This window comes from Rutidosis leptorrhynchoides, chromosome 1, assembly GCF_046630445.1.
Source record: "Rutidosis leptorrhynchoides isolate AG116_Rl617_1_P2 chromosome 1, CSIRO_AGI_Rlap_v1, whole genome shotgun sequence".
Classification (NCBI taxonomy): Eukaryota; Viridiplantae; Streptophyta; class Magnoliopsida; order Asterales; family Asteraceae; genus Rutidosis; species Rutidosis leptorrhynchoides.
The window spans coordinates 618790260-618810353 of record NC_092333.1 but is presented as its reverse complement, the minus strand read 5'-3'; the positions used below and the strand labels follow the sequence as shown (position 1 = coordinate 618810353).

General features: G+C 33.5%; 2 protein-coding genes and 1 long non-coding RNA gene across 3 annotated transcripts; all 3 read right to left on the bottom strand.

Annotated features, from left to right (window-relative positions):
- Positions 1 to 5813: 5813 nt before the first annotated feature.
- LOC139885546 (uncharacterized) lies at positions 5814 to 8354 on the bottom strand. The gene is made up of 5 exons (XR_011771976.1): positions 8294 to 8354; positions 8108 to 8136; positions 7910 to 7965; positions 6709 to 6771; positions 5814 to 6394 (listed from the first exon to the last, which is right to left on the bottom strand). It is a non-coding gene; the product is annotated as an uncharacterized lncRNA (long non-coding RNA).
- Positions 8355 to 8450: 96 nt separating this feature from the next.
- On the bottom strand, positions 8451 to 9819 carry LOC139885545 (uncharacterized). Its single transcript, XM_071869301.1, has 4 exons — positions 9781 to 9819; positions 9606 to 9634; positions 8815 to 9051; positions 8451 to 8648 (listed from the first exon to the last, which is right to left on the bottom strand). The coding sequence occupies exons 1-4, from the start codon at positions 9816 to 9818 to the stop codon at positions 8593 to 8595; spliced, it is 360 nt and encodes a 119-aa protein (XP_071725402.1). The 5' UTR covers position 9819; the 3' UTR covers positions 8451 to 8592.
- A 118-nt stretch (positions 9820 to 9937) lies between these two features.
- LOC139885544 (ubiquitin domain-containing protein DSK2b-like) lies at positions 9938 to 11779 on the bottom strand. Its single transcript, XM_071869300.1, has 4 exons — positions 11745 to 11779; positions 10424 to 10662; positions 10172 to 10225; positions 9938 to 10039 (listed from the first exon to the last, which is right to left on the bottom strand). The coding sequence occupies exons 2-4, from the start codon at positions 10644 to 10646 to the stop codon at positions 10002 to 10004; spliced, it is 315 nt and encodes a 104-aa protein (XP_071725401.1). The 5' UTR covers positions 10647 to 10662; positions 11745 to 11779; the 3' UTR covers positions 9938 to 10001.
- Positions 11780 to 20094: the final 8315 nt, after the last annotated feature.

The window sequence follows — 20094 nt, the reverse complement described above, 5'->3', positions numbered from 1 at the left end:
CATGGTTTAACTCAAAGTGTAAGTATTTTTAGAAAAATGATCATTAAATGTTGTTTTTATGATGGAAAATGATCACTTTCATAAGTTTCACCAAAGTTTGACCTATAATCTGTGATTTCGAATACAAACTAAGGTATTTTCAGTTCATATTCTTAAAATTTGACTCGATCCAAGGAAGTGGCAAGTTGAACCAACAAAAACGGAGTTGTAATGAAGAAACTACGACTAAAACAAGATTGGGTATCCGAAGCTAGTTTAGCTACGAAAATATTTGGAGAAAAAGTAAATTAATCATATCTTTTCTAATTAATATGATATTTTATATATAATTACTTATGATTTGATTTTATATATTTCAGGACCACCCGTAAACAACACGAGAAGATTAATCATAAGACCTCATGATTGTACGCAACACGTCATTTGACAACACGGTACTTTATGTACGCAACACGTCATTTGACAACATGGTACCATGGGTCAAGATTAATTATGATCAATACGAATACGATGGGGTCTTTATTTATTTTATTGAGCAACTAATTGTGGACCACTAATATCGGACTGCTAACTACGGACTAAGAAAACATTAAAAGTATTAAAAGTATATATATATATATATATATGTGTGTGTGTGTGTGTGTGTGTGTAACGATTACTTGAAAAGAAAATATGTTGATATATTATATATATGGTTAGGTTCGTGATATCTATCGGAGACCAAGTCGAGTTAAATACCTTCAAGGCAAAAGTGAGTATATAGTCCCACTTTTAAACTCTAAATATTTCGGGATGAGAATACATGCATTTTATGATTTACGTTATGGACACAAGTGATTAAAAATATATATTCTACGTTGAGTTGTACCACTGGCATATCTCCCTGTAACTTGGTAACTACTATTTACATGCGGTATTATAAACGCGAATCCTGTTGATAGATCTATCGGGCCTGACAACCCCAACCGGACTGGACGACCAGTATTCAACGGTTGCACAGTACTTCGTTTCGGTGACTACACTTGGTACGGTGTAGTAAGATTTCATAATAAAGGGAATATGCGACGTTGATTAAATGTTAAGTATGGTTATCAAGTGCTCAACAACTTAGAATATTTTTATTAAAACGTTTATATATGAAATCTTGTGGTCTATATTTATAATGCTGCCGACATTAAACCTATATCTCACCAACTTTATGTTGACGTTTTAAGCATGTTTATTCTCAGGTGATAACTAAAAGCTTCTGCTGCAACATGTTGAATTTAAGCAAGATCTTGAATATGCATATTTGTGTCAAAAATAAAACTGCATATCGGAGAAGTTGTAATGTAAAATACGTTGAAAATCGTGTTGTTATCATCACATGTAAAGTTTGTAAGGCTAATATTATCGCTAAACGATAATCAATATTAGGTTGTTTAAACTTTGTATTTTTAATAAAAGTTATGGTTTGTATTGTAAAAACGAATGCAGTTTTCTTTGAAAAATGTCGCATATAGAGGTCAATACCTCGCGATGAAATCATATGTTATTATACTTGTCCTTATGGTTTAGGACGGGTTATGACATTAATACTTTGTTTAATGAATACACCAGGTTATCGACTGCGTGTAGTCCAAGGTTTTAATATTTTGTTAACAATTACACCAATTACCCTTGAATGTAATCCACCCCTGTTTTAATGAGTCTATTAACTATTAATCCATCCCCGTGTCCGGTAAAATGAACGATAATTCGTATTTATAGATATCCCGCCCACCGTACCCGATTAAGCGTATGTGGTTATATATAGATACGTCAAATTGTAACCTTTATATTAAATTAATGAGGTATCGTTTAGTTAATATAAAGCCCATTAATAGCCCACAGTCTAATTTCCACAAGTGTCGTTCTTTTGTCCAAACCCCAATTATGGTCCAAAACCCAATTGCCCAATCTTTAATATTTAGCCCAACATCACGATTACTTCGATTTAAATAAGCATAATAATAACTTAGCTACGAGACATTAATTTAAAAAGGTTGAACATAACTTACAATGAGTATTAATAGCGTAGCGTTACACGGACAGAATTTCGACTTACAAACTTACAACATTCGCTAACATAACCTTATTATTATTATTAATCTTAAATTAAAATTAAAATTATAAATATAAATATATATATATATATATATATATATATATATATATATATATATATATATATATATATATATATATATATATATATATATATATATATATTGAGAGTGAGAGAGATTGAATTATGTGTACATAAATCGGCCGAAAACGTTACAATTTATAGAATGTGGACTGCTACAGTGATCCATGCGATCGCATGGCTTTTGTGCTTCCTGGCCATGCGATCGCATGGCCCCCTGAGACAGCTCACATTCGCTTGTTTTCTTGTTGTCGACGGTTTTATTAAATATATATAATATATATATAATTTTAAGAATTATTTATATATTATATTATATTTATGTGCATAGTTGACTTGTAATTTTCGCTCCGTTGCGTCGCGCGTTGAAAGTTGGTTCATGTCCCGGTTCCGGATTTTCGAACATCCTTGCGTACTATTTAATATCTTGTACTTTGCGTTTTGCGGCTTGTACTCTTGTAATTTTGAGACGTTTCTTATCAATAAATTGAACCACTTTGATTGTACTTTGTACTTTTTAGCTTTTTGGTCGTTTGCGTCTTCAAATCGTCGAATCTGTCTTTTCTCTTCACCTTTTATTATTTAAACGAATATCACTTGTAAATAGAACAATTACAACCAAAAGCTTGTCTTTCTTGAAGGATAATGCTATGAAATATATGTTCGCTTTTAGCATTATCAACTTATAACATGCAAGTTCACCTATTTCAATAAACATATGCAGAAACGCATTCTAGGTATTGAACTTCAAAGATGTACTAACATGGTATAACATTATAGTGACTAAAGTAAAATATTATAGCAATAGTCAATGCAAAGATGCGTTTAGCGTTTTCATTATTTTTGGATGGGACCTGGATGAACAAACAACAAATACTCAATAAACTAACATACACATCCCACAATAGAGAAACTGATATACCCTTAGACACTATAAGTGATCCCTGTTAATCCATAAGATATAGTGTAATTTGTATCTAGACAAAATTTTGCAAGAGTCAAGTAACCCCTTCTGTCTATAATACAAGCTCTGCATACGCTCTTCCATAAATTTATATCCTAACTTTTACTAATATTATTTATTGTGTATATCAGAGCTTAAGCATCTTGCGACTTTCTTCACGTTTGTAATATGAAAAATTCATACTTTATAACGACAACTGAAAATATTGCAACATTATGTTTCATACCTTAATTGATAGGCGAGATGAAATTGCAGACGAAGACTTTAACGCAGGAAACCCTATATCCAACGAAATCGACCCATCATGTTTTACATCCAGCACGCATCAATCGAATCAAATACATCATCCATTTGTAATTTGATTAAAATTGGTTCCTCAACTATCCGATTTGGTGGTTCCTCAGCAACCATTCGTTATTAGGGTTTATTAAACCTAATTCTACTCCGTATGTTTTAATTTGTCTATAATATGGACTCCGTATTTTTGACTCCCTATTAAAAATAATTATTAGAAGGGTGTTTTAGTAATCAAACAATTCAAAGGCTAGAATTATGAGGTCATAAGCAAGATTAGGAGAAAATTAAGGGTCTAGATCATTGATGATTAATTTAATGGATGGCTAAGATTAATTATGCTATCTAAAAATGATCTATTTTAACTTTTGTTATTATATATAGAATAAATATGCTTATCTTTTTCCAACTTAAAGGTCAAAATAATGTTAAACATTGATCTACAAGGTTTAATATTTTAACATGTTGACCATCTTACATAAAAACGATCATATATAAAATACTAAATGGTGTGAGTGCGGTTAATTCGGTGCGGGTACCTATTATTTCCATAACCGACCCAGAAAGTGCGGTTAATTTAAAAGTGTTAACCAAACCCACGGTTATCCATTTAGTTCGGTTAATTTGGTACGATTTTATCGGTTAATATGGTTATGGTTCGGTTAATGCGGTTTTTTGCTCACCCCTATACATAACTAGCAAAAGTGCCCCGCGCGATGCGGCGGATGCTTTCGGGTTAAAATTGCGTAAAAATGAGAACGAACCCATCGATACGCTGTAATTAGTTCGGGTTGTTTATTGCACGTGTATGTATATGTATGAAAGATAAACCAAAATATTTGGCGTTTTCTGAAAGACGTCCGTTTTGCGTATAGTTAGTAGCGTTGTGTTCGTAAAATTATTTCGAGTCGAACGGTGGTGTCAAAAAAGTCTAGATCGTGGCGAGCGGGAAGATATGTACCGTTGAATATTTGGGTAGAGTTTAAATACTTGTTTAAATTGAAATATGGATTTTATGGTTTACCCCCTAGTTTGGGGGTGTAAGTTGTAGTTTTGGCCAAAATTTTGGGGGGGGGGGGGGGGGGGGGTGGTTGTTTTTTGAGCCGGTGTTTTTTTCCAGTTATTGAACAACCAAAATCCCGACGGCAATTAGTATTTAGGAATAATTGTTACGGAGTAATTGTTGATTTTCACATTATAATTTGGGGGCGTTTGGTTCAAACGAGGATAAAAAAAAATAAGCGCGTGGACATTTCCTAAGTTTTAAAGTCGACCTAGAACATTTCTTAAGTTTTAAAGTCGACCTAGGACATTTTAAGTTCGAGTTCGTTAATTTTTTTAACGATTGCTAACAAAGTACAAAATAAAAAGTCGGGTTTTTATAGTTTTTGTGCTGGCTCTAGGCACGGGTTCAAGTTTGCGTGTGTTGGTGTTTTTGGATGACGTGGCTCAATATGATTCGAGGGTATCAAGATTTCAACGGATACTATTAAATAAATACAATAATTAATAATTAATAATTATAAAATTATAAAAATTTCATCTATAAAAACACTTCATTCAAACACAAATTTTATACACTTCATCTATGTTTTCTTCTATTTTTATAATTTAAACTCTAGTTTCAATTTCATCCAATTTCATCATGATTTCATTTACGTTCTACATTTACTGAACGCGAAACTAAAAACTGAAATGCAAAACGTGAAACGTGAAACTAATAACTGAAACTCAAAACTAAAAATTGAAAACTGAAACATAAAACAAAAATATGAAAACTGAAACACGATTTTGAAAACTGAAAACTAAGATGCGAAATGCGAAACGTGAAATCGAAATGTAAAACTGAAAACTGAAATACAAAACCGAAACTAAAATGATTTCGACCCGACCCGCTCTTTTAATTCCCCTTTCACTAAAAAGAAAGCGATACTCAAAAAATTAGAAGAATGGGTCTCGACTAAAGCCAAACCCAACATGTTGGACACATTCAAAATCTGACCCATTTCGACTCAAACCTATTTGATCTTTGACCCAACCCAACCCGACCTGTTTGTCGTGTATACCCACAACGCTCCTTATGGGTCATTCCGGGACAATAATTCTTGGGCGCTGGGCATCCAACTACAAATACCACAACTTTTTCCCTAAATTTGATTGGCTCCTGATTATTCAACTACCAGACATATTTTACGACGTCACATACAATCTTTTGACTTAATTGAATAATTTTCACGTCACGTCACACAAAAACTCCGTGACATTCTCAACAAAGTTTCTCACCATAGAAAATGGTCCTCAAATTAAATAACATGATCAATTCCTACAAGGTAAAAGTAATAACAAAAAGACACAACAAAACTTTAAAACTTAAAGGATAATCCTAATATTGTTCTTTAAATTAGATTCCTGTTTGGCTGTTTCACAAACATATAATCCTAATATTGTTCAATCCACATAGAGTCAAAAGAACCTCAATTGTTAACTTCATATATGTATGGATCGACCAGTTGTTGAAACAAGCAAGACACACTAGTAGTAGTAAATTTGAAGTACATATTTGGGGTCGGTAAAACAAAGTTACTAGAGTTTCTTGATTACAACCGAATTGGCTAACCCAGCCTCTTCGATTGTTTAGTTCAAATCAATTATCTGCTTCAGTGGGAACCCCATAGTTAGTAGCTTATAAGTCGTCCTGGTCCCACCAGGTCTGGATGCATCAATGAAAGAACGAATATTGCTTATCATGTGGCGGAGATTAAACCGCGAAACCATACGGGTCTCATCAGCCAATCTCAACTGGATAGAAGTAGTTGCCAATGTGTCATCCACAACTAGGCCCACAAATGGAGTTGGAGCAGCATTTAAAATTTAAAGGCGGGCCCACTATGGTGTCCTCTGAAGAAGAAGAAGTAGATCCTAGGGTCCTACCTACTCCCACAAAGGCATCAGAGCGGTGTCTTTTGGACCTGCACACATATTGACATTAAAGTTTTTCTACATCAAACGCTCAAATTATGTATTTATGTGCATTTAAAAAACAAGCTACAATATAAAAGCCAGAGAGTCAGAGACTTGTTGAATCTTGTTCCATTTGTATACAAACTCGGATTAACACCATATACAATATTAGCATGGCAATAAAGAGACAGGCAGTGCAAATATCTCCATTACATACTATACTTAATTTTTTATGTATTTGCAAATTGTTGCAATTCATGCATATGCCTAATCAAGTACTTATGAACCAACTGGGAAAAGAATAACGAATAAGGTGATTTACCCTCTGGTTTGTTGTTGCTGACCAAGTCCCAATATTTGAGGTAGATGTGTATTCATCAGGTCCCTGTAATAATAGCAATAAACATGTTAAAGTTAAGAAAATAAAATAAAGTAATACGAGAGGTCAAATCAGTATTTATCGCCATGGTCATGGGACGATTAAAGATGAAGCAAAAAAATTGTAAGAGATTTTCAGTCTATATGTTCTCGGAGAACTCGGGGAGTTCTCGGCGGTTGACTTTCGTTGACTTTTGGGATAATTTTTATGATACCCGAGATTTGGCCGAGAAACTCCATTTATCGGTCGTTGACCGATTAAACCGGTCGTTGACCCATTTTTTGGCCGATTCCAAAACGAGAACTTGGCAGGAACTCCAAAACGATTTCTCGACGAGAACTCGGCCGTTTTTTTCAATTTTTGCAACCTTGCTTGAGAGTAATCCGTGAGTTTTTATTAAAACGTTCTTTTTTTAAAACATTGAACTTAAGGAAAACTGTTATCTAGTGAAGTCAATGAGCCATTATCTTATGCATGTAACCTAATTGAAGATCGTGATTCATCTCAGGCAGTTAGCATCAACAAACCCTATGTGTCCAGTGACATCCTTAGTATGGAAGCTAGACCATTGATAAGAAATCAGAATAATAAAAGTTTAGCAACCATGTCGTAATTATGCTTATATTCATATGTTCTACCTGCTCCAGTGTTGTTACTGCTTTAATTTGCTTCGAACTACAATTTTATGTCGTAGATGTGCTTATCGTCCCCTTTTTTTGTTGCAAGTGGTCTAAAGGGCTCATGTAAACATTTTCCACAAAAAAGAGTTGGTATCGGAGGCAGCTAAAGGTATGGCTAGTATCATGATTCACTACTGTAATATATCACAGCTAAAGATACTATCAACAGCTACTTTGTTAAAAATAAATTTTACTTTTAAGAAAAAAGTATATCACTAGTCACTAACATCAGTCATTCATCATCATAACATTCATGATAACATAACAACAGTTCTAAACCACAAGAAAAATTAACAACCATGATGGGATTCTAATACATACTTAAGCCAAAGATCGACGATAACAATTCACTAACAACAAAATTACCCTTAGTTAAACACTAGTCATGTTTTTTAAACTTAAATACGATAGGTTTATCAACTAAAACACCACCAACTATTTTGATTACACTAGCTTTCACTAACCAACATTTCCCAATAGCCGCACCATCAACATCACCCGCGGTTCCTGCCAGTGCCTCCTGTCATTTTTATTTCAAAAACAACAACAATTACTATTATTAGTTTAAATAAAGATAATATAAATTAGTAAATGAAAGAACACAATCTGCAATTTGGTTGTTATGTAACCATTTGAATTGTTTGTTGGTACTGTTATGTTACCTGTTGCTCCTCTAGTTTGACCAGCGTCCCTGCATTCATACAGAAACGGCAAATTTTATATCAACATAAACGAAACCTAATTTATGCAGTTTTTGCATTTTGTTGCCGATTGATGCATATGCCCAATCAATCAAGTAATTATGAACAAAACCGGAAAAAGAATGACGAACAAAACCGGAAATTTACCCTGTGGTTTGTTGCTGATAGAGTCCCGATAAAAGAGATAGGTATATCGTCTCTGATTCCTGTAATTGAAATGAACATGTTAAAAAATTAAGAAAAATAAAAAAATAAACACAACGTAAATGTCTAAATAGGTCAAATCAGGATTTATCACCTCCTCGGTCATGGACGTGGGTGAACAGAATCGGCGAAATAAGGCGGGACTTTTCATCATCTGTCTATATAAGGGATCCGAGTCATAAATTCCTTGTATTACATAAGCAGGTGAATTCGCACTTGTTCTAGCACCTCCGGTTGAACGATTAGCTGGCGGATTTAGTGGTGGGCCCTCCAGAACAATCAGATAAACAGTGTCTGCCTTCAAGCCGCCTGTACCATATGATAATAGATATGAGGTTATTTATCATTACAGCGTTATTTATCATAAAAAAAAGTTAGGGAAATATATATCTCTTCCAGGTTTTTATTAAATAAATACCGTTATTATAATACATAAAGCAAGTGGAGTAATATAAGCAAATTACCGTAGCTTAGTAATGTCTGACCGTCTTCCAATATACGACCCTGAGATAACAAACACTGTCGTGCTGCCGGTATTTCAAACATGGGTTCAAGAACGGATTTAAAAGACTCAACATAAGCCATTAGATTAATCTCAACAGCGAAACGCTCATTTGAAGACTCCACATTAACTCTCACATCAAAAAACCCGAATTCTTGAAGATTTGCACATATGGTATCATACACTCTCGCTGGAGTCACTGTTTTATATTTTAAGACCATCAATCAATATATCAATATTAGTTTTAATAACTCACAAATACTCAAATCCGATTCTGGAGAATAATATGACTGTCACTGAGCCTGACAAACGGGTCGAGACCCAAATGGGTTTTGGTCAATATAGGTCATGGGTTGAACAGGACCCAAAATTTAAACGGGTCGGTTCGAGACCCATTTTTTCTTATAAATCTTAATCTTAGAAAAAATTAATAACTTTTTATTACTGTTTTTAAACAAAAAGCAAAAATTAAAAAAAAAAAAAAAATTTGTTTTCATTAATTTTTTAACTTTTTTATTTTCTAATTTTTTTAACTTTTTAAAAAAAAAGTTAAAAAAATGTTTTTCCATATTGGGTTGGAAATGGGTTTCAACGGGTCTAGATAGACCTCCTAATATATTAACGGTTTAAAGATGGGTCCATATTGGACCCATTCCCTTTGTTTTCTCTAGACCCAATGGACCCAATTTTTGGTGTATGGGTCTTAATTGTCAGGTATAGCTGTCACAATGTTATGGACATAAATAAAGTTACCTCCTGCACATCCATTTTGACCCGCATCCCTGCATACAGAAACAGCAAATTCATATCAGCATCAACTCAATCCAATTTTATGTAGCTTTTGCATTCTGTCACCAATTGATGCCCAATCAAAGTATTTATAAACCAACAAAAAAAAAACAAAAGAAGGACAAATAAGGTAAATTACCCATCAAGTCCCGAGAAAACGCATAGGCTGTGTGTCATAAGTTGCTGTAATAGACATAAACATGTTATGGTTAACAAAATAATAAATAAATTAAGATTTGAAATAGTAAAAGTCTGAACAGAGTAAGATCAACTAAAGAATATACCCCCATGGTCCAGGGGTGGGGTAAAAGACGATTAATGTCATCATTTTTCAACATCTCCCTGAACTGGGGATCTGAATCATACATGTTTTGCATTACATACGCAGTGGGACCGAGCTAAAAAATGCAAATTTCAAATTAGTTCACATCATTATAATGATTCAAAAGAAATTAAACTTAGTGTAATAACTCAAATACCAAGCTGGGAGTATGTTGAAGAGGTATAACACCAATATGGTGGGGACCTACCACACCCAGGCACGTAACCACGAGCCAAGTGAACAGTGTCTTCTGCCTTTATGCCTGTAGCCACATAAAACGACATGTCAGCAAAAATACCATATTGTTTAAAGATATTTTAGTATTAGATTTGAATAAACACGCCAGGCAATATGATTTTCCATAAATTTTTTAAGCTTATTAATGATGAGTGATTCATTTGACCCGTAATTACATGTTAACTGGAATTTGACATTATAAAAACAAGTGGAAGCAAAATACCATAGCTCTGTAGAGACTGCTTATTCTTCAAAACACGGCCTCTGAATATCAGGCTTTGTTCCCAAGACGGTATTTCACACTTGTCTTCAATGACGGATTTCAACGACTTAACAGTCGCCTCGAGTCTAGCCTCAACAGCAAACTTAGTGCCATTTGAAGGGCAACGCACATAAAGGGTGGTCGTTGTGTCACCGTTGTTTTCAGAGTTACTATCACCAGCCATAGCAGGATTTATAATACTGCAAAAAGTGCCCACAAACAGCAGCTGTTGATATCAGTATTATTATAAGCATAGATAGATATATAACTTATAGAGAAAATAAAAGTAACCATATATCATTCAACAACCACAAAACTATAAATACTGAAAACAACAAAAACAGGATGAACAAACTTTTAAACAAAACATTAAACTGTACAGGCAGTCACTTCAAAACATGACATACTGATGCGTAGTTAAAACTATCTATTAGCCCTGCATGGAATTATTTCTCCCTCCGGGGGGAAATTTGTGAAGTGTTTCGGGGGTCTAGCTAGCTGGGGTAAAAATCGCCTTGCCGTCACTGTGGTAACTGGGAGGAGGTACTTTGCCGGCACAGGTCTCTTTCGGGGTGGGATTGGTGGGTGCTACGGCACACAGGGTTAGCGTATCCCTGCCAACTTACACGTTTTGATCCGAACTATCTATTAGCCATTTGCATCGACAATAAATTAACAAATTATAACCCAATTCAACACTACATGATTGACTATCAATATAAAACAAATAGAACCAAATAGATACATAACAAATCGATTTGCAATTACATAGCAAAGCACACATAAAATAAAATAAAAAACAGAAATGTCAATTATAATGCAAAACAAACACTCAAAGACAAAAACAACAATTAAATATGTTCTGGAGTACAGCGAATTTTAAGTGTAAATGAAACTTTACACACAAAATACAAATAAAATGACCATTAGCATATTTGAACATTTATTAACTTCACCATGAGAACAAAATGTAGCCAAAATATAATATTCACAAAACCTACGCCAAAACATGAAAACAGACCTCGAATCATAAAACCCTAACTCCAAAAAAAAAACACCAAAAACTTGACAACGACTGTCTGTGTAAATACAACAGCACAAATGTTAAATTTGTCCTTTATTCAATGATATTAGTAACATCCACATTATGAAAAGCTTGCAGGTGTTCATCAATAAGAAGCAGAACACAAATACATCCGCTAATTTTTAGTCTCCAACACAAATACACACATACGGAGAAAACCAACACATATTTACAAAAACAAATAATATAAGAACTCACCTTTGAATTTCGAATACCAGTAGATTCGCAAAGACACTATCGGAATCGGAACGAATATCAATGTGATTTTATTTTATTACATTACATTACATTACAGTACTATTTATATCAGACCACAGAATGCATTATAACAACAACAATACTCAATAATCTAAACCCTAATGGGTCCGAGCCCATATGTACAATTCAGTTGGATCAATTTAAATTACACTACAAAATACATACTTAATGGATCGAGCCCATTTATATAAGATTAAAAAAAAGAATGAATTTATGATTGAAATTAGGAGTTTAAGTCGTAGTAATTAAAAATTATTTACATTAAGAAATAAAAATAAATAATTAAGTCGTAGTAATTAAAAATTATTTACATTAAGAAGTTAATATACCACCGAGCTCATGGCTGAGTGGTACCAAACCTCTGGATTGTGGGTCCGCATTCTCTCATCGTGATTGGTGCGGGTTCGATTCCAGGGGGGAGGTTTACCGCATATTATGTATACACAGTCAACCTTAGGGTCTGTGGTCCCTACGATTTGCTACTGGCAGGTGTAGGTGTATGATAAAATCGATCCGGTTCACGTAAGTGCGAAGATTCGAGAGCGGGTTCCTTCTAGCGTGTGTGGAGAGTAAAACCAACTAACCGGCCGTTCAAAAAAAAAAAAAAAGAAGTTAATATTTTTATTAAAAATAATAAATTATTTTAATAACATCATCATGAAGGACTTAAATTTTTTTTCTTTATTTTTGATTTTTTTTTAAGTTTGAATAAACCTTATTTATGATATCATCACTTTAAATATTTATATGATAATATAGATTACTTATGTCAACGATATACATATTTTTGATTGTTAAAAAAGATAGAAAATAGTTAAGGCATATATAGTCTTATTTGATTTGCTCTCGTTTAAAAACTGTTATAATTCAGTAGGCTTATAACTACCTTTAATGGTTATAAGAACAAAGAGAGAAAAAGAGAGAAGAAGGAGAGAAGAAATATTGATATTGATATTTCATGAGAAAATGGTACACCTTAAATGGTTACCATACATGTCTATTTATAGTATAAAATATTACTATGCAAGAAATATAATAATAATAAAATTAACATCCAATCTAGATATTTTATAACACAATCTAGATATTTTATAACACTCCCCCTTGGATGACAATTTTATTAGAGAATAACTATTACTGCCTCGTTAAAAACCTTGCTAAAGAAAACCCATTGGGATAAAACTTTAGCTAAGGGAAAAAGAGTGCAGCATAGAGTTGACTCCCCCTCAAATAGGCAACGCCTGAGTTGTTACATCTTCTGAACATGTCTCATGCCAATATTATGAACGTGTGTTCTGAAAATAGCAGTTGGCAGTGCTTTGGTATAAAGATCAGCAGAGTTGTTGATTGAACGTATCTCATTTTAATCTGGTTGTCTTTTACGAGATCTTGAGTATATGAGAAGAATCTGAGGTTTTCATCTGAAACTGTATCATCTAAATCTTTTATGTACAAGTTTAGCCCTTGTGATTTGTCTACAGTCTCCTTCATGGTTTGCTCAAATCCTTGTTTCAATTCCTATTCCCTTGTAGTCTTTTCTGAGCCTTACCAACATACTATTCTTTTCCATCAAACTTATGACCGTTAAGACCGTCTATGGCTTTGGCGCCTCGTCAGTATTTATATTTTGTTCAGTCACTTTTGATACTCTTCTTTCATTTGTATTGTGCAAGCTGCATTATCTTCATATATAGTTGTTGGTGAAGATAGTTGTTAATCTTTTATAGCGTTCTAGTCCACAAGAATCAATAATGATTTGTGTCATTGATCTCAACCAAACACATTTTCGAGTAGTTTCATATAATGCAATCACTTCGTCATGATTTGATGATGTTGCAACAAGTGTTTGTTTTAAGAACGCCATGATTTTGTGGTACCTCCATTTAGGAATACATACTGAGTTTGGGATTTATTTTTATGAGGATTTAATAGATGACCTGCATATACATAATCAACCAAATCTTGTTTTTAAGCGTTAGAATAAAATAATTTTAAATCAGCGGTTCCTCAAGGGTATCAAAATATCTGCTTGATCCCATTTCAATGTCTTTTTGTAGGGGTTGAGCTGAACCTTGTCAACAAATTAACTGCAAAAGAAATGTCAGGTCTTGTACAATTTGTAAGATACATAAGAGCCTCAATTGCACTAAAATATGGAACTTATGAGAAGAAGATTTTCATGATCTACTAGAGAATGGATTAGTATCAATATTGAGATCTGACAACTATAGGAAAACTAAATGGTTTTTGTCTTGTCCATATGTTTTAAAATCTTTTCTGTATAAGTTATTTGATGTATAAGTAATTCATTAGTCATATGCTCAATATGTAAATCAACGTAATACTTGATTTTTCCATTTCAAAAATATTTCTTTAGAAATTGAATGGCTTCATAGATTTCTTTATTTAAGATAATTAATATAAACAACTATGATCACATATCCGAACATTGTTTTTATAAAACACACGTGCAAATAAGTTTATATGTATACTCTTTTCTTATCAAGTAATCACTTAATCAGTTATACTATTGTATCAACCCATATAAAAATCTTTGTGATTAAATGGAATACATTTCTTTGAGTTTTGCATTAGATGCTTATGATACCATAAACCCTTCAGGTATATTCATATATATCACTATCAAATGATCCATACAGATAAGTAGTTATAACATCCATGAGATGCATTTAAGTAACTACTAGGTTGATTAAGTATCTAATAAGTAATTGTATCCATTACAGGAGGATAAGCTTTTCTCATAATTCATTTCTGGTCTTTGTGGGAAATCTTGAGTTACAAGTCTAGTTTTGCCTTGTAACTTCATTTGCACATTTCTTTTTCGGATAAAAATTCATTTGTATCCCATATGTTTCACATCTTTAAAAGTGATAACGATTAATCCGAAAACTTTTCTTTTATCGAGCGATTCTAATTCAGCTCGTATTGCTCCTTTCCATTGAGCTCAATCATGTCCATTTTGTATATTCAATGACAAATTTTAGTTCTAGATCATCATCTTTATTCATGATGTCATTGTAACATTATATGAAAATATCTCATAGAGATTTTAATTTCATTTCGGTTCCATAATATTGCATAATTTATCGCAATTTTAGTATTTACATTTATCAATATCCTCTGCAGAAGGAATATTGATTTGTGGTTCTTCTTGAACACTTTCTTTTACCTCATTATCAGCTGATTTTCCTTTTCGAGGATTTTTATCTTTGGAACCAATTGGTCTTTCACGTTTCAAACGTGGCAAATACTCATGAGTGACATTATTGCCAGCTTTTGAAATTTCAATTCGAGCTGGAGCATTTCCTGCTATTATATATTATTTAGTCACTCTTTTTATATCTTTAAATGCATAAAGTAATTAATTTGCAAGTTCTTGCATATGCATTATTTTTTTAACTTTCGTTTCGCATTCTTTTGTGCGAGTTCTATATACCTTAATTGATGCTCACATCATGAAACATCTTTTTCTTTATTTTTCATTTCTCCCTCTAATATAGAGAATAATTTTTTTTTAAAATGACAATCAGCAAAACGTGCTGTAAAAACATCACCCGTCATGGGTTCAATATATCTTATAATTGAATATGTTTCATATCCAACTTATATTCTGATCCTCCTTTGAGGACCCATTTTAGTGTGTTGTGGTGGTGCGATAGACATAAACTGCACAACTAAATGTTCTAAGATGGAAAATATTTGGCTCTCGACCAAACTTAAGTTGATAATGGAGAATTTTTATGACTTGCACTTGGTTTAATGCGAATTAATATTGCATTATGTAAATTTACATGTCTCCATATAAATATTGAGGGTTTTGTACTTATTACCAATTATCTAGTTATTAGCTGCAAGCGTTTATCTATTGATTCAGCTAAACCAATTTTGTGTATGCACATGAGCAACTGGATGTTCAACAACAATCCATGTAGACATATAATAATCATTAAATGCTTGAGATGTTAACTCACCAGCATTATCAAGTCTCGTCCTTTTTAATGGTGTAATCAGAATAACGTGTTCTCAATTTAATAATTTGTGCAAGAAACTTTGCAAATGCCATATTATGGCTTGATAACACACAAACATGAGACCATCCGCTAGATGCGTCTATTAGAAACATGAAATATCAAAATGATCCACATGATGGATGAATTGGTCCATATATATAACCTTGAATTCTTTCAAGAAACATTGGTGATTCTTTCTCAATGTGCTTTTCATTAATCACCATATGTGCTTTTCATTAATCACCATATGTGTTTTCCATTAATCATTATATGTGCTTTTCATTAATCACCATATGCGCTTTTCATCATATATCTTTTTCACCATATGCGCTTTTAATCATATGCGTTGCGATTTTCATCATATGCGTTTTTCATCATATGCGCTTTTCGGTGCTACATAGGTATTTCTCATTTTCGATTATCATTGACTGATAATAGTAGTCCATTGCTCAATTTGTGATTAATAATAAAGAAGGAGTAAAGATACTATTGAATGATGAATGTGCACCATATCCTTTACAACTGAGTGCATATTTGTACTACTAAAATTGTACTATACATCCGCACTCTTCAATCATTTATGTTAGGTGAAATAGTAAAATTGTGATCCAATATTGACTTTAGCATATTACAACACAAGACAATTTTTATAAATTTCTATTTCTTACCGTTTCTCTTTCTCTCATTTTCTCAAGTACAGAGTCTGCGTTTAGTATAAAAAGAAAACACAGATTAATTAATCTTATTTAAAATGTAATTTAATTTCTCACTTCCTCCGTCTATTTTCGTCACAAACTAATTCATCAAAACCCTCTTCTCTTTTATCACATGTTCCATCTTTACAAACTAATTAAAGTTTCTTGGGTTGTACAACCTTTGGACCCATGATCGACCAATCTATTTCTTTCCTAAAACCGGAGTTTTAAGAACAAACTAATTAAATAGTCTTCAGGTGTTGTACAACCTTTGAACCCATGATTTTTAGAGGAGGGTTGAAGATGTGAATCACGTGATTAAGAAGGAAAATGCCATAAAATTCAGGCTCGAACAGGCAAATATTATATGGTTATGCCTTTTACCATTTTGAGGCCTTGTGCTAGCTTGCTGACTTTTGATTAATTTATGTTTCACTTATAGAGATATTGTGAAGTACTTACAGAGACGATTTTGTGTAACTTAGAATGTTCAGTTAAAACTTGGCGATATGTACAATACATGTATCAACACTATAAAATAGGGGTCTTTGATGATGAATTTCTAATCAGTCACACATTGAGATGTAATATTTCTTAGTGGGCCAATAATCTTACATTTGATGCTACATTGATTATTGTAGCCAAGACAGCTTTATCTTGTTTGCAACTGTTAAATGTGAGTCTCATGTTTTCTTTTCTTTAACGATTTTTATTTTTAATGTTATATACAGGCAGGATATAAAACCCATGGAAATTTGATTTTACTATTTTCATGACGTCTCAATTTATTTTTAGTTTTATTTTATTTTTAAATTTTTTTTACTTATTGGCCGGAGGTCCACTCGGAAGCAATCTCTCTATCCGTCGAATAGAGAGAGGGATGACTTTTTCTACTTTTGAGAGTGTTTTCATTCTGGGTGGAGAAATGACTTTTCTTTATTCTCGAATAGGGGAATGATTGTCTACATCTCACCTCTCCCATACCCCACATGGGTGGGATTGGGTATTGTTATTGTTGTTGCATAAATAATAAATTTTGGGCATAGCTAAACCTACCCACATCTGATTAACCTCGTTTACGCAAATCTCGGTTACTACAAAAAAATAAATTAAAAGATTAACTTTTAAATCTTGAAATATCAAAAAATAAAAATAAAAATTGCTGCATTTTTTTTTTCTCTCATCGAAATCAAATCACCATAACCTTTTTCTCCCTTCAGAACCCAAAACCACCACAATCTTTTAATCTCGATTGCTTTCGTTTCCGGACGACTTAGATGTCACCACCACCACCATTAAACTTGAAATCTTTTAACAAACTCACCAAGACTAAATTCATCCGTGTCAGACGTCAGACGAGCTCTACATGTGGTGGTCGGAGATGATGGTTGGAGGTGGTGCTAGCGGTGGTGGGGGCCGTAACTGTTGGCCGCAGGTGATGTCCGGATGTGGAGGCCGAAGGTGGTTTTTAAAGATGTTTTGTAAATCTTTATGTATGTACAGGCTATAGCTGAGTCTTATATTAATACGTTGTTTGCTTTTTTTTTTTTTTTTTTTTTTTAAATAAAAATATGTTTGAATTTGGTGTTTAAAGTTTCTTGGGTAAATCGGACTTTTATGGGGAAAGAAAATTAGTATGGAGTGTTATGAATTTAACGTTGACCGGGTAGAACCAGTAAAAATGATGGGTAGTTTTAGCCCACCCTTAAATTTTAAGAATAAACATTAGTATGCATGAAATAAATAATGATTAATTGCATAAGTAATCATAAATGTTAGATAACATATAAAGACTCCATCGTATTTGTAACGACCCGACCAAACCGTTATTGACGGCGCCGTTAACTTAGGTCCCGTTGCGTGGTCGTAGTCCCTATATGAGACTCGTTTGACCAAAATTATGTCGCATTCATTTGAAAGGTACAAGACTTGCAAGTTTAGTTTACAAAACCGTTCGACAACAAGTCTAAGTTTACAAAAGTCATAAAGTATAAATGAAATAACTTGCGACATAATTAGTTTAAAAACACAGTTGCTATAAATAGCGTAAGTATGTAAACAAAAGTTTGAATCCAAAGGTGCTATCACTAGCGTATGTATGTATGTATCTTGACTCCAAGCAAATAATCAGAGTGTATGCATGTATGCTTGACCCCAAGCAAGTATGAGTGTACGCGGAAGCATGTATCAAATAGCCAAGTATGAACCTGAGAAACATATAGAAAACTGTCAACGAAAAACGTTGGTGAGATCATAAATGTATTTGTGAAAGTATGTTTTTGAATCACAAGGTTTAGTATCAAGGCGTATACATCTCTAAAGATATGTTTGTAAACCATAAGATTTAGTATAAAGTGAATATCAAGCGTATACATCCCAAAAGATGTTGTCTGTATCACGAGCACCCAATTACCAAAACTTAACTGAATCTTCCCTCTGAATTTTGAATATAGTGTTAGAACATACACTATGCACGTTGAAATTATATTTCATCCACTAACGGTAGCGAACCGTCTGAATGAGGGTTCGTTAAACCCGTATGGCCACACAACATAATCACTCGCTTACACTTACACCCTGCAAGTGGAACTAATGATAATTGGATTGAGGACTTTTGTTCTAACTCGTCTGTATCTTTGTATTCGTATTTGTGTTCAAAGTATAAAAGTATGAAAAGTATATATGCATGTGAAATGTATATAAGTATGTAATGTATATGTTTCTCAGCCCACGATTTAAAAGAATAAAAGTTGTTGAAAAGGGTGGGACTATGATCTCACCTCGAGTGCACGAGTATAAAAGTACTTCACAAAGTAACGTATGCATGAACGTTGCTTAGCCTTGACCTAAACAAGTAAGTTATATCAATTAACCGGTTACGACACAAGGTCGGGTGAAATGTGTTCAATTAGTCCTATGGCTCGTTACGACTCGAATAGTATAGCATGTGAATCACGTTGTCAAGTTTCATGCAAGAATCAAGTATAAAAACATGTTAGAACGATTGTAATAAAGTTTGAGTTGACATTTCAAAACCTTACCATTAGAAAGGAAATCTTATTACGTTTCCAACGATATTTGATTCATCGAAAACGGAGTTACGGTCAAAAAGTTATGGCCAAAACAAGTTTGCTGAAGTTCGGATGAAACAGGCAATTGTCGCGGCGCGACAAAATGCTCCGCGGCGCGACAAATGCCTATGTTGAAGGTCAGAAAGCTTGAAAAACATGTTCTAAAATCACCCTTTGGGCCACGGCGCGACAAATTGCTCCGCGGCGCGACAATGGCCGTGGCCTGGTCCCTGGCCTGTTTCACTTGTTCAAGGCTTGGTAAAATTTCAAACAAACGCAAAACTCAAACCGTAAACAATTAGAAAGCGTATCTTATACCGTTGGAAAGCTCTTTTGACAAGGAACACAACTAAACATGTTTCATCAAACAAAAACAACATTTTCCATAACCGATTTCTCGTCAAGTGATCGTTTAAAAGTCCATTTTCAAAGTTTCAAGTTCATCAATTGCATTTTAAGTTTCGGAAATCCAATTCACACATACGATATGCCG

Coding starts and splice junctions, on each gene's coding strand:
- LOC139885545 (XM_071869301.1), bottom strand. CDS start 9,818: ATGACACACAGCCTATGCGTTTTCTCGGGACTTGATGG. Junction 9,052..9,605: donor TCAAAATGGATGTGCAGGAG/GTAACTTTATTT, acceptor AATATAAAACAG/TGACTCCAGCGAGAGTGTAT. Junction 8,649..8,814: donor TCAGACATTACTAAGCTACG/GTAATTTGCTTA, acceptor GGCGGCTTGAAG/GCAGACACTGTTTATCTGAT.
- LOC139885544 (XM_071869300.1), bottom strand. CDS start 10,646: ATGGCTGGTGATAGTAACTCTGAAAACAACGGTGACACAACGACCACC. Junction 10,226..10,423: donor GCAGTCTCTACAGAGCTATG/GTATTTTGCTTC, acceptor ATGTGGCTACAG/GCATAAAGGCAGAAGACACT. Junction 10,040..10,171: donor TGGTTACGTGCCTGGGTGTG/GTAGGTCCCCAC, acceptor TGCATTTTTTAG/CTCGGTCCCACTGCGTATGT.